Below are 14,479 nucleotides of genomic sequence, written 5' to 3'. Positions count from 1 at the left end.
AAAAGGTAGCTGTTTCAGATGTACAATGATTCACCCGCTCTTCCTCCGTAGAGCTGTTCATCCTCATACCAGATGCTGACAAGGGATAATGCCTTGAAATCAGTCTGAAGATAAATTGCCAGGAAAAAAAGGGAAGAAAGTAAAACTCTCTAGAAATCACAGGCTCAGTGCACACACTAACTTCTTTCTCTGCTGAAAGCAGCTACCTTCTGTTGGCTTGGTCAGTCAAAATCTCATGGCTGCAAATATAGAACATGCTTGCTTAGTTGGTTTAATATTTGTTAGGTCTTTTTGGCTCGGCATCTTTTGTAAACTGAGATTGTTTGGACACAGCATGGATTGTGCCAACTCAGAAAATGGGCTACTTCAGTAGATGCTGTGTAATAATATGGAACCTTCCACCAAATTGGATCCTGAATTATACAAGGGATGTATTTTGATATGTTTATACTATAGCTAGGAATGCATTTGATCTTTAGACAATATGCAAGGGATCACACAATGAAGATATGGGAAAAGAAAAATTAAGTATGGTTACTGTACGTTTATGGAGAGTCCCAGTCATCCAGGTCATGGTTGTCCCAAAAATGCTTTTCAAAGGGAACTAGACTTTCTTGTTTTCTCCTTGAAAACATTTCACTTCTCAACCATCCATTCAGTTAAAACTGAAGAAGCTTCTTGGATGAGAAGTGAAATGTTTTCAAGGAGAAAAACAAAGAAATCCCAGTTGCCTTTCAAAAGCATCTTTGGGATATAGTTCCTGAAATTATTTCCCACGGAAGCAATAATTTCACTTTCTGCAACTGGGTCCTACACATTGCTTTCAGGGCCAGATGTAGCCATCTATATCAGCAGCTTTCCCCAACCATCTTTAGCAATAGCAAGCATAGACTAGACAACTTTTGAGTACAAATAGTGATATCCAGTTGTTGTTTTTTTTTTTTAATTTGCATTTATATCCCGCCCTTCTCCGAAGACTCAGGGCGGCTTACACTATGTTAGCAATAGTCTTCATTCTATTTGTATATTTATATACAAAGTCAACTTATTGCCCCCAACAATCTGGGTCCTCATTTTACCTACCTTATAAAGGATGGAAGGCTGAGTCAACCTTGGGCCTGGTGGGACTAGAACCTGCAGTAATTGCAGGCAGCTGCTGTTAATAACAGACTGCATTAGCAGCCTGAGCCACAGAGGCCCTTTTGTGGGCTAGGGAGAGGTTAAGAGTTTGGAGGCCAAAAACTTTCCTACCTTGTCAGAGCAAAAATATCCTTATTTTGAAAATGTTCCCTCAACACTGTCAAACTATTACTAAATCTGCACTACTATTAATCTTCTCATTGTTCACACCACCATCTACTTCCACTTATGACTGTATGACTGTAACTTTGTTGTTTGTATCCTTACAATTTATATTGATATTGTTTCCTGATTGCTTATTTGTACCCTATGACTATCATTAAGTATTAAAATTCTTGAAGAACGTATCTTTTCTTTTATGTACACTGAGAGCATACGCTTCAAGACAAATTTCTTGTGTGTCCAATCACACTTGGTCAATAAAAAATTCTATCTATTCTATTCTATTCTATTCTATTCTATTCTATTCTATTCTATTCTATTATTTTATTTTATTCTATTATGTTGTTTTACATGACGACAGCAATTTAAATACTGCTTAGGACCAGGACCGGAACCGGATATGGGCCGTGGTGGCTCAGGCTGTAAGATAGCCTGTTATTAAAACACAGCAGCCTGCAGGCTCGAATCCCACCAGGCCCAAGGTTGACTCAGCCTTCCATCCTTTATAAGGTAGGTAAAATGAGGACCCAGATTGTTGGGGGGGCAATAAGTTGACTTTGTAAATATACAAATAGAATGAGACTATTGCCTTACACACTGTAAACCCTCCTGAGTCTTCGGAGAAGGGCGGGATATAAATGTAAATAAAAAAAAGTAAAAAACAAAACAAAACAGGACTATATACCTTACTTATTTACATAATAAGACAAAAACCAGACAAAACCAGTCAAAACAACCCCTATGTATATGTGTGTTTTATGCTATATTATACAATTAGGAGTCATTGTGGTGCAGTGGTTAGAATGCAGTATTGCAGGATGACTCTGTTCACTACCAGCAGTTTGATCCTGATCCGCTCAAGGTTGACTCAGCCTTCCATCCTTCCGAGGTCAGTAAAATGAGGCCCCAGATTGTTGGGGGCAATATGCTGACTCTGTAAACTGCTTAGAGGGGGCTATAAAGCACTGTGAAGCGGTATATAAGTCTGTTATTGCTATTAAATTCTGAACATTGAAATCAGTTTATTTAAAAATAAAATATTGTATATTAAGCCTATAAACCAAGTATAATTTCTAAAATTTCACAAACAAAATGCATTATTTCTAAGAAATCCTGAAGCTGCTAACATCACTCTTCTATAATGACTAAAACAACCCTACTCTTCGCAAAACATTCTTCCTCTAATATTTAAAACATGTCTAATATTCCTTATTGTATCTCTTAGCAAAAAATAATTTCCCTTATCAGTTTTCCTGATCCTAAACCATTTCACCGATTCGCTGATTTTGAATGAGTCATGGTCAAAGGTTAGAACTTTGCAAGGAGAATATACACCAATATAAATATTATTCTGTCAAAACATTAAGAACATAGTATCAGCTCTGTTGGATCTGGTGAATGGTCCATCTCAAATTTGATCATACAATGGCCAAACGAAAATGAGAGAAGACTGGATCAAAAGGTAATAGATCTTTTCATTATAGCTTCTCAGGAGTGGACTGTTTGTAATTCAGAAGGTTACATAAAGCCCTCAAGACTAGTAAACCTTTATCTAGCTTACTTTTCAACTTTACCTAAATTGGTGATCATCACAACTTTAAATGATAGCAAATACCACATTTTAATTATAGCATTTTACATCAGATTTCTCAGTGAAAAGCATGTGAGGACAACAATTGTATGGAATGGATCAAGATCAGCATGGGCGCATCTGGATATTTCTTGAAGGTAATGCTGAAATATTGCATGTAAGCCCTGAAAATGGAGACATTTGCCCTGAGTCATCCCAACAGGCAGAAATACTGAGCTGATGAGAGGAATGTGACACTTTGCCAACCTATCGTGTTTCCTAAAAGTGAAATACTTCAAAAGGCACCACTAAATGACTCATGCTTAGGAGCAGTTGCTAGTGATTTGGGGAAGTGACCCAGTGCCCTCAAAAGATATAGATATATAACCAAGTCATCTGCAATGCTGTCATTCCACCCAGAATGGTTTCCATGACATTTTTTCATGCTGTCTGATTCTGACATTGCATGTTATGTTTTTTCTGAGGTTTCCTATTCCTCTAGGTCTCCAGTATTGTTTTATAACATTTAGGGACACACATGTCTTCTAAATAAAGATCATTTGTCATTAGACCACAGTATCAGGTGCTCAGCAAAGTACCAGAATAACACTGTGGGGGATTTTTGTCATGAATATTGAGACAGGCAGGTCAAATGTGGTTTAGATCAAAGCCAAGAGAGCAGAGTCAAAGTATCCATTGTCTTCCAATCATAACTGTCTATAAAACAGAGAGATAAGTTATGAAATACAAATAATCAAATGTTCTCTTCTAGGAATCTGGAATCAGATTATTAGACACTTCTACTCCAGTTCTGCAGATTTTTTTAGCCATGTCTAGAGATGCCAAGAATCAAAACTGTTGTCTTCTTCATGCTAAGCATTTGCTCTATGGCTGATTTGTTTCTCTTCTCCCGTGATACTAAGGGCAGGAAGGGAAGGCTAGGGTGCCTGGCAGGAGCACAGAGTTTATTTTATTTTATTTATTTTATTTATTTATTTTGTCACAACAGTATATATAAGCATAAGCATGAAATAACTATATGATATATAAGCATATATATAAGCATAAGTATGTAAACTATATGAATTGGATACAATTAAAGGGATAATTTGGACAGGAACGGTAGGCACACTTGTGCTCTTATGCACGCCCCTTACAGACCTCTTAGGAATGGGGTGAGTTGTATAAAACTGTATTTTAATTAGTATTAATAGCTGAATCTAATGTGGCTTTCCTTTTTCTGCAATATACCAGTAGATCTTTTATCTTTATGATGGGATTCTGGTTTCATCCATCCAGCTGACCTCTATAAATTAAGGGCCATAATTCTGGAACTTCATGTTCCCTAATCCTAGCTTGTGGCTATGGCTGCTTTGAAACGAAACAAAAAAAAATAGCAGAAAAATAATTACATTAATATTGGAGAAAACATTCCAGCTAACATGATTTTGTGTATCAATAATTATTCTAAAAGAAGAGAATAGTTCTTTTAAAAAGTGAACCAAATGTACATTTTTGTATAAATTCCAGAAAGTAAAATCATCAGAGAATCTAAATTTTCTTACTCCAGAAAGAAATTTACATAGGGTGGATTTTATCTCTAATAAAATATTTCAATGTATAATTTAGGATGTGTTTATCTATGTTTGAAATCAGTACAAGAGGCCCTCTATCTCTCCTTAGATATAATCCTTTAAGGTTTAAAGGAGTGATATCCATTTTATTGTCATGGAAACTAATATGAAGATAGCCCAAAGTTGTAAAACCAGCCCCAAAATCTACTCTATTATATTAGAAGTACAATTTGATCCTTAATATCAATTTATTTAAAACATTTCTATAGCTTCCCAATTTATTTAAAACATTTCTATAGCTTCCCAAACTTACAAGCAAGAATTTAAAAAAGAATATTACATAATAATTCCAAACATTATAAAACCAATAATTGTATGCACCCTAAAGCCATTTTGAAGAAAGTGTCAGGAACAAGAAATAAAGAAGAAAGATGGTTCAAATGACTACAGGTTTATTGCATGTTCTGTACAAAAGCCTTGCTCTCTACAAAAATCTGAACAACTAACGAACAAAACAAATTGAGGGTAGATTAGAGTTAACAGAATTCAAGGTGGGCTGAACTTAGATCTCTTATGAGTGTGAAGGGACTTGAGACTGATGACACTCTTGATTCCTCCCTCTAGTTCAGCCTGGTTATCTCTTACAGAAAGCATTTTATTTTTAAAGAGAGGCATGGTGGATCCTCGGTCCAATGACAATGAATTCTTGCCTCATTCAGTTATGACAGTGATGAGCTTTACAATCACAGGTCTGTAAAGCAAAGGAAAGTTGAAGTAACCTCATAAACACAGTTGTGCTTTCAGCAACTATTTTGTTTAATGGCCAAGTTGCTGGTCTCACTTGTCCCCCATAAACAAGGACTACCTATATATCTTTAAGAAATTAATAACATCTAAGCACTTAAAAACTCCTTTGCACGTTTCATGTAGAAAATATAGTTTGATTGTTCTGTGATGAATGGATTGGTCTTGGTCAAGCCTTAACTGTGATACTGTAAGGGAAGGAATTATCTTCTGGGGAGATTTTGCAACATTACTGCTATAATTGTCCTCCTGCTTCTCCAAGACAGTTAATGAAGGTCTGAAAATTGTGACTAAGCAACATATAAGGTTTCCTTTGAAGGCCATTGGGAAATTATGACACAGCTACAAAAATAACACACCAAGATCCTTTGTGGGGGGTTTTGGAGAAAATCCTTTGATTATTAGTTGTCTTCACTGCTTGGTGCATCTAGGAGATAGTTCTTTCTCAAATAGTTGGAAAAAAATAGGGGAACAGTATTCCTATATTCGTTGCTACTTCTTTAAAAGGTAAAGATTCCCCTCGCACATATGTGCTAGTCGTTCCTGACTCTAGGGGGCGGTGCTCATCTCCGTTTCAAAACCAAAGAGCCAGCGCTGTCCAAAGACGTCTCCGTGGTCATGTGGCCAGCATGACTAAATGCCAAAGGCGCACGGAACCCTGTTACCTTCCCACCAAAGGTGGTCCCTATTTTTCTACCTGTATTTTTTATGTGCTTTCAAACTGTAGGTTGGCAGCAGCTGGGACAAGTAACGGGAGCTCACCTCGTTACGCGGCACTAGGGATTCGAACCGCTGAACTGCCAACCTTTCGATCGACAACCTCAGCGTCTTAGCCACTGGGCTACTGCTTTACTTGTTACTTATTCCTCCAAATTAGACTTTGAGAGTCTTTGCAAGTGAAAAGCAGAAAGAAATTAAAACCTGTTCGCCTCTAATGTTCTCTTCTCTCTGTTGCTTTTCAGCTTCTTATTGTTGACATAAGTTCCTAGACTCTTGTTAACTGTCAAGTGTCTAATTCAGTCATCAGAAAGAAGTGCAATCCAATGATCTAATTTTCTAAAGCTGGATATCTAAAGTTTTTGCATTCCATAAACAATTTACTTTTTGAATAACATATAATTTGGGACCAGTGTTATTTTCAATACTCCAAAAGTCTTTAAAGCAAAGTTTCTTAAAACTATTCTCTCTTTTTTTTGTAGATTTTGATTTTAGATTTTGCTCAGCTCATGATATATTTTGAAGATGATGTTAGTCCACTGACTTCTGTCAGCTAAATTATGTATTCATTCACTCATTCTTTAATATTTTATAGTTCTTCCTATACACGGCTGAAAGCAATTCAAATTCACTCACAGTACAAAATATAAATAATACAAATGAAGCAATACAAAACCATATGAAAAGACAATATATTTTAAAAAGAGAAAAAACAAAATTAACATAAATATATAGTATTCGAAGTGGGAAAGCCTGATTAAAGAAACAGGATTTTAAGATGTGCCTAAACGATATGCAATTATATGTTGTGAATTTTGGGAGGGAAAACATTCCCAGCTGAAGGAATCAACACTGAGAAGTCCTCCCTGGTGGTAACATCAGGCTGGTAGCCTGCATCTGTCATCTATCAGTTATTCCAGTTTGAAATTGTGAGGAGCATTACACATCATGAGCAAAACTTGAACATGACTTGGTAGCAAATTGATAGTGAGAGCCATTGTAGCAGTATACCAAATGTGATCAATACTTTCACACACTTTGCCCCAAAAGCAGAATTTGGGTAGGGATCAAGAAAGTGTATAGTAGGCCAAACAATTATAAGCATTTTATTCACATTCTTAAGCCTCAGGTATCCAAATGATTATGCCCTTAAAGAAATATTTGGACTTGAGTTTTTTGTCTTTGTTTATATTCTATAATTATAAACACAAGCATTCATGAAAAGATACGAAATGAAATAGCTATTAGAGAGGGAGAGGAAGAAGGAGAAGGAGACGGAGAAGAAGGGAGAAAGAAGAAGAGAAAGATTATTTTTCTTTTTACTCACCTTCTGGCACTAATTTTTTGGTCTTTCGGGGATCTGTATGTTTAATGAAAGGTTTAATGTTAGCAAAAGACAAGGCTTAATATTAACAAAAGAGAAGGTTTAATTGGAATGTAATTAAAATTAAGTAATTCCAAAAACCCAGATGCTCAGAGATTCTGCTTAAATAAAAGATATTTATGATTAAATTATTATTTTTTTGCTTTGGTGGTTTCATCTTGATAGGATAGATAATAGCTTACTCCTCAAGAAAATGAACAGAAAGGTCCTCAGATCCAGCAGGATTTGTTCACAACAGATAATATGTATTAACCTTTAAAATTGTGGTGATGATAGAGCAGTTCAGTTTATAATTACCAACTGTTCCTCAGTTCCTAATAATGGAAAAAGCCTAAAGTCACGTTAAGACATAAGAATACATGTTTTTCAAGGAGAAGACACATTGTATCTGTATTCCATGGAGTTTGATCTATTCCTTACTTCAATTTCCCTCTATGTTTTAACTCTTTCTCCCTTATCATTGTGATTCTTTGAGCATTTTTATTGATTCCATCTTTGTAATGTCCCACAATTTTAAGTTTAGTTGCCACTTAATGTCCTCCGCATGGGTTGGATATGGGTTCCACATACTGCCTTGCAACAGAAAGTTACTAGATCATGCAGTAGCTGCAATATTCATTATGCATGATGATCCATAACACAGAAAATGATATGACAAAATATAGAAAAGCCATTTTTAGACTGGATGTTTTGCCCACAGTGAACATTTTCTTTTCTTCTGACATACACCATAAACCCATTTTAGATAATACGGAGTTAAACTGTTAAAATCCCATGTCAAGCTCTATCATAGTTGCAGAAAGGGCAAACGTCTACCCTTGCATGAATGGAATCCTTGCTTACACTACCATAGCCTAAAATAGTTGAAGCAGCACATTGCAGACTTCAGTAATGACTGCTGGGAGACAATCAATAAAAGGTTGCTTCATGTCACTTTCAATACCTTGTTTTCTGATAAACAGACAACTTGCATTCTGAGTGATTTGTAGCCTTTAACATTTGCTTTCAAAGGCTTCTCTTTTCATTCTTTTTTGTCTTTTTTATTGGAAAAAAAAAACTTTAAAAGTACCAAGTTAAAAAGAAAACCGGAAAAAAACAAATAATAGAAATATCTCTAGTGTAAATTTTTTTTTCCTCCATACAAGTCCCTGAAAGTTTCTTGGAAAAGTTGTTTGGAAGCAATTTGCCACTGCCTTCTTTCTAGGGCTGAGAAAAAGTGACTGGCCCAAGGTCATCTAGCTGGCTTTGTGTATAAGGCAGAACTACAACTCAGAGTTTCCCAGTTTCATTCCACAGATGTTGAAATTCATTTTTTTCTCATTGATCTACATTCAGTACTCCATAATGACAAAGTGAAAACAGAATTTTAGAAATGTCTGTACATTTATTAAAAAGGAAAAAACTTAAATATCACATTGGCATACATATTCAGACCCTTCACACTACTTTGTTGAAGCACCTTTGGCAGCAATTACAGCCTCGAGACATTTTGGGTATGACACGACAACCTTTGCACACCTGAATAAGGGGATGTTCTGCCATTCTTCCTTGCAAATCTTCTCAAGCTCAGTTAGGTTGAATGGCAACTGTTGGTGGACAGCTATTTTCAGGTCCCTCCAGAGATGTTCAAGACAACTGGAAACAAACCGAATTTTACAGTCATCTTAAATGCAGCTACTTACCAGAATCAATATTTATTTTATTTTATTTATTTCATCAAGCATGTATTTTATGACAGATACAAGTGTAAACATAATTATAAATACATGTAAAGGATAAAAATAAAAGAAAACATTAGGACAGGGACAATAAGCATGATGGTGCGCTTATGCATGCCCCTTACAGACCTCTTAGGAATGGAGTGAGGTCTACAGTAGACAGTCTAAGGTTAAAGTTTTAGGGATTTGGGGAAGAAACCACAGAGTCAGGTAGTGCATTCCAGGAATTGACAACTCTGTTACTGAAATCGTATTTTCTGCAGTCTAGTTTGGATCGGTTTACCATGAGTTTGTATCTATTGTGTGCTCTTGTATTGTTTTGGTTGAAGCTGAAGTATTCATTGGCTGGTAGGACATTGTAGCAGATGATTTGATGTACTATGCTTAGGTCAGACAGAAGACGGCGAAGTTCTAAGTTGTCTAAGCCGAAAATTTTGAGTCTGGTGGCATAAGGTATTTTGTTGAGAGAAGAGAAGTGGAGGACAGTGTTCCTCAGTTAAAAACTGAAATTCTAGAGCAGATGTTACCTAGTCAAGTAACAAAATGTCTGCAAGCAAACAACCAAGCTCAGGTAGCAACAAGGACCCTGTAATTAGGACTGGCAATTCTGTCACTAAGTGGCACATGACTGTGCCAGACTTCTAACTTCAGTTTCACTGCAACGATTAAGCAAGCCACCCATGTGTTCATTAATGCAATATCACGTGACCACAACTTGCAACTTATTTCTGTCTTCTCCATTGAGACGTTGGCTGTGAAGCTTGCAAAAGGTGATCATATGACTGCAGGATGTTACAACTATTGTAAATGCATGCCAGTTACAAAGCAGCCAACTCATGATTCCATGACTGCAGAGATGCTATGATAGTCATAAGCTTGATGACCAATCATAAAGCTACTTTTTCAGTATCATTGTAAGTTCAAACAGTCACTAAACAGGATGGTTGTTAACCAAGGACTATCTATAATGAAAGATACTGTGACTTAATTTTAATTTTGAATGAAAGAGATTTATAATTATGCTTTCTGACTGGTACCAATTCTTTTTCAATATCAATTATTACTAGTAATAAACTTCTTTGACTCTCCCTTATTGATATTTTTTTTAATAGCAGCATCTAACAGCAGCACCTGATTTTCAGATTTATAGTACCTATGTGCCAAAATGTTCTGTTCATGTCTTCCTTGTTCAGGGCTAATAACTACTTATATTTTCTATTTAAAGCAGCAAAATGCAGCAATTCAAATTTGAATTAGGCTGTAGCTTTAAAAATATTTTTTTGTTATTGTTTAATCTTTGCTTCTATAAAATTTAACACATTCATTAATTTTAATTCTAGCTTTTGTGAAATCTTATACCATACAAGATTCAGATGTTGCTTGATTATTACTTTAAAAGTTATGCTATATTTGTTTTGAAATGGATATCAAGCCCTTTGTTATTATCTATTTAATACTGAAAAAGACAATTGGGTATCACAGTTCAGAAATTATAATTGTTTCTGTTGTGCATTTTTCCTTTTGTTTATGAAGTGAGCAGAACTATGATTGTGTACGTTTGTAATAGGCATTGTATTTTTCCAACATTATTATTAGATTTTCAATATAAAGGGAAATAGGCAAGTGAATGGACAAAGAAGTTTTACAATAAATTGGGAGCAAGAAAATTCCTAGGAAAAATACAGCCCTGAATGGCTGTATCCTTTTCTTAAGCATTTCCAGATTCTGATCAATTAAGTCCCTAGGTCAGTCTCCGATCTGGAATTCTCCAGAAGAACTGATCTACACCACACATAATAGTAAAAATTGTGGTAATTATCAGCTGTGAGCTGTAGAAGTTGAATCCAGAACATCTGAAGGATTCCAAAACTCTAGATCCGATCTGCTTATTATCAATGATTAGCACCAATCCAAATATGATTTAAGTGCCTGTAAGCTTAGGCTGATTTCACACAACATATTTAACAGGGTCAGTAAAGCATTGCAGCATATTGCATGAACTTCCAAACTAATATGACCTGGAATAAGAGCAGTGGATGAAATGTAAACCACAAAGAGAAACTGTGAGTCAGACTACTCTGCTCAACTCCATTGCTTTAAGCCAATCCAAAACTCAAAAACATGAGCCAAGCCTCATGCAAGTAGTGCTCCAAAAACCCAGGACAGAGGTGTAGGGAGACTGAAATATAGAACATTCATTGCTGAGACTTGACAGCTTTATAGTTCTGACTCCCAGACATTGACTAGGAACATATTCAACCTTCTTATGTGATGGAGATTGCAAAGCACTGACACTGGGGACTGGCAGCAGATGTGAAAAAAAGACAGAAACATCTTGTTAAGAAGTTATCTGAACACAGAAAGATGAGATGGAAATAAACTGAGGGTAGGGAGGTGAAACAGCGGGCACTAGCACACCACATTACCTTCAGTATTCATTGACCTAATTTGACATATACCATTAAAGTACTGGAAGCACATACACACACACAGAGAGAGAAAGAGAGCAGACTCGAAGAATAGTTTTATAAAAATTAAAAAAGCGAAAACCAGTGGCCTCATTTCTTCCTTCAGAAAGCATGATGTTTTGAATGCGGCCACAAAAAACAAAGGCAGCAACTTTGATTCCAAATGGTCACAGTTTGCACCACTCTTGAAAAATGCCAGGAGAACAACCTTGATTTTATTCTCCATCAAAAGGAAGCTCTGAAACTTTCCTTTGAAACAAATGTAATCTATTCTGAAAACCCCATGTGCTTGTCTTCCCTTATAAGAGCAAGCATTTTTGTAACAAGTGCTGAAATTCTTCACAATGGAGAAATATCTCCCCCCCCCACACCCACACACAAACATAGACACCAGGTTGCCTTTGATTTATTTGACCTTTGATTTTGCGACATTCCTAAAATGCAAAGAGAAAGCAGAATAAAGAAAGGAAGAAACCAACTTTCATGCACACACAGGAAGAAAAGCCACTTGGGCAGCTGATCTGTTTCTAATTTTAAATATATATTTATTATATTTATTTTTGAAATTAGTAACATCCAAAACTACAATGACTATATAGAAAGAAAGAAAAAAGACTCCCCCTTTCATAAAATGATTAAATCTTCAGCAGACCTTCATTTAGTTAACTTTTCAATTTGTCTAATTTTGCTTTTTCAAACCAACAAATGGATGGTCAACATTCTCAGTGCTATAAATCTGCAAAATAATTTTCCAATTAGAAGTATGTTTGGGAAATACACACATACACACACACACACACATATTACATGGATACATTTATAAAAATGCATAATAAATTATTTGTTAAATCTGTGCCAGGTAGACTGCAAACAAACTTGCATATTTTGAAATATATACTGTATATTAAGATTGTATAAATTATATATAGCCCTTTCAAACAATCAGGTTTGACAATCTAAGTTGAGTCCTAAAAATAAGAAACAGTGAAAAACATATTCTGAAAAAAACAGGAGGTTGAAAGAAATCAAATTCATCTACTTCTAAACAACAATCCTCTCAATACGCCCTTACAAACTTCAGATCTCTTTGATGAGCAGAAAGAAGGGGGAAAGAACCATTGAGGGAATTGTCTTTAAGCATGAAGTATGAATAAAGTAAGGAAATGTAACAAAGAAAGAAAGATGGATAAAAGGACAAGATATAAATAGAATATACAATGGCATTCAATTGAAAAGTCTTAGTACTACTGAACCTCTAAGATTTTTTTCCCCCTGATGAAATTGTTTTTATTTTCTCCTAATAGAAGGATGCAAGTTATTTTTGCATCATAAGAACATATTCAACTTTCTTGCCAAAGAAGTAACCGTACATCTTTTACAATAAAGATCTCTGGAGGCCTCAGCAAGAATTTTTCTGACCACCTGCTATGACAGATTAAACCTGGAATCCTTTGCACACCATATGCTCTGCCATTGAGTTATGATCCTCCTTCCTATTTTTAGTAACAAAGTTGACAGGCAATATATTTTGTAAACTAATGCTTTTGGCATTAATTCATAGGATCTCCACTGACATTTTTGTAATTACCCGATGCTGTGAATTAACATTATTCCCCTTCATTTTGGGTTTAATATCAAATTATACATACTTTACTATTCCGTTTGCGAAGGAAGTAGTTACTGTATTTGGTTGAAAAAATTGGAAAGTTTCATCAAGAAAGTTTTTCCTGATGTTTATTACATTGTTTTCCCAGGAGCTGAATCAAGTTTTAAAGTGTTAAAACAGATATTGTATCATTTTACCAATTACATTGCTTTTCTTTTTCTCTAACATCCCTTAGTAAAATATTCAGCACTGATTTAATGTCATTGCTTATAAAGCTGGGTCATATTATTTAATTCTTCTGGTTATAGTCTTCTAGTTACAGACTATTTTTCTCTATTTTAAATCTAGATTAATTCCACACAGTCCCAAGGGATTGGAACAATATGCAGTTTGCAGATGTTCTTGCTGGTTGACATATGCATCATTTTCTTGTTATGCGAGTATGCATAGATCCAGGGCAAATTATCCCACTAAGAGGAACGTAAATCACACCACTGCAGATGCACCACAAAACAACTGCTAGACAACTACAGCTCATCCATGCCATGCTATGTATATGCAATTTAAAGAATCCGTCAGAACTAGAGACTGAATTACCCTGAGGATAGCTGTAGTGAGCAACCATTCTTTTTCTTTTGGGCTGTTGCAGTTGCTTATGCTTTCAAATAAAAACAGTCTAATTACTTTGCTAATATACTCAATGTGTAGGTTAGCTTGACATTTTAAGGGCAGGGAGATTTTCTGTATAAAAGGAAGCTTTCCATGTCTGGGGTGATAAGATCTCTACAGGAACAATTAGTTTCCTTCTTACAGATTTCTGACCAAATGTTTAAATTAACATCATGAGCCAATGCACAGTGTGGGACAATGTTTTATGTCTGCCAGTACTTTGGAAGTTCTTTGGGGGTGTAGTGTGGTGTGTGTATCAGGTTTTCACTAATACAGAAATTCAGGAATAAATTTTTATTTATTTATACAATTTATTGGCCATCCATCTTACCATAAGGTAACTTGGGGTGGCTTTCAGACATAAAAATATATCTACATTGAAACATAATAAATTAAAATCAAGGACATGTGGGAAGGGTGGGGGCCAGGGGTGAAATGCTACTGGTTCACACGAACCAGTAGCGGCGTGTGGTTTGGTGAACCGCTAGCAGTGGCAGCACAAAGCTCCGCCCACCCGCCTGGACATCATTACTTCCAGTTTTTAACCAGGAAGTAACCTGTTTTTGACCCTCTGCGCATGTGTTGAGTGTCCAAAATCGCACATGATGCATACACACTTCCAAACCAGGCGGAGGGCAGATTAGGGAGAGGTGAGATCTGTTGTTAC

The 14,479-nt window shown here is 35.8% G+C and overlaps 1 protein-coding gene across 4 annotated transcripts in view; it reads right to left on the bottom strand.

Moving 5' to 3' along the window:
- LOC131200689 (uncharacterized) overlaps positions 1 to 14,479 on the bottom strand; it is a 278,336-nt gene that overhangs the window by 210,917 nt on the left and 52,940 nt on the right. For 3 of the 4 annotated variants that reach the window (XR_009155683.1, XM_058187834.1, XM_058187833.1), the window contains exons 2-3: positions 8,870 to 8,986; positions 7,295 to 7,327 (exon numbers count right to left, since the gene is read on the bottom strand). Coding sequence is in view for 3 of the 4 variants with exons in the window: in XM_058187834.1 (XP_058043817.1) it covers positions 7,295 to 7,327; positions 8,870 to 8,986 (150 nt within the window). In the remaining variant the exon portion in view is untranslated. Of the gene's footprint in view, positions 1 to 2,978; positions 5,198 to 7,294; positions 7,328 to 8,869; positions 8,987 to 14,479 lie in introns of those variants that run through there. The other variant, XM_058187835.1, reaches the window with a different exon arrangement.

The sequence above is a fragment of the Ahaetulla prasina genome, chromosome 6, assembly GCF_028640845.1.
Source record: "Ahaetulla prasina isolate Xishuangbanna chromosome 6, ASM2864084v1, whole genome shotgun sequence".
Classification (NCBI taxonomy): domain Eukaryota; kingdom Metazoa; phylum Chordata; class Lepidosauria; order Squamata; family Colubridae; genus Ahaetulla; species Ahaetulla prasina.
This window is presented reverse-complemented; position numbering and strand designations above follow the sequence as displayed.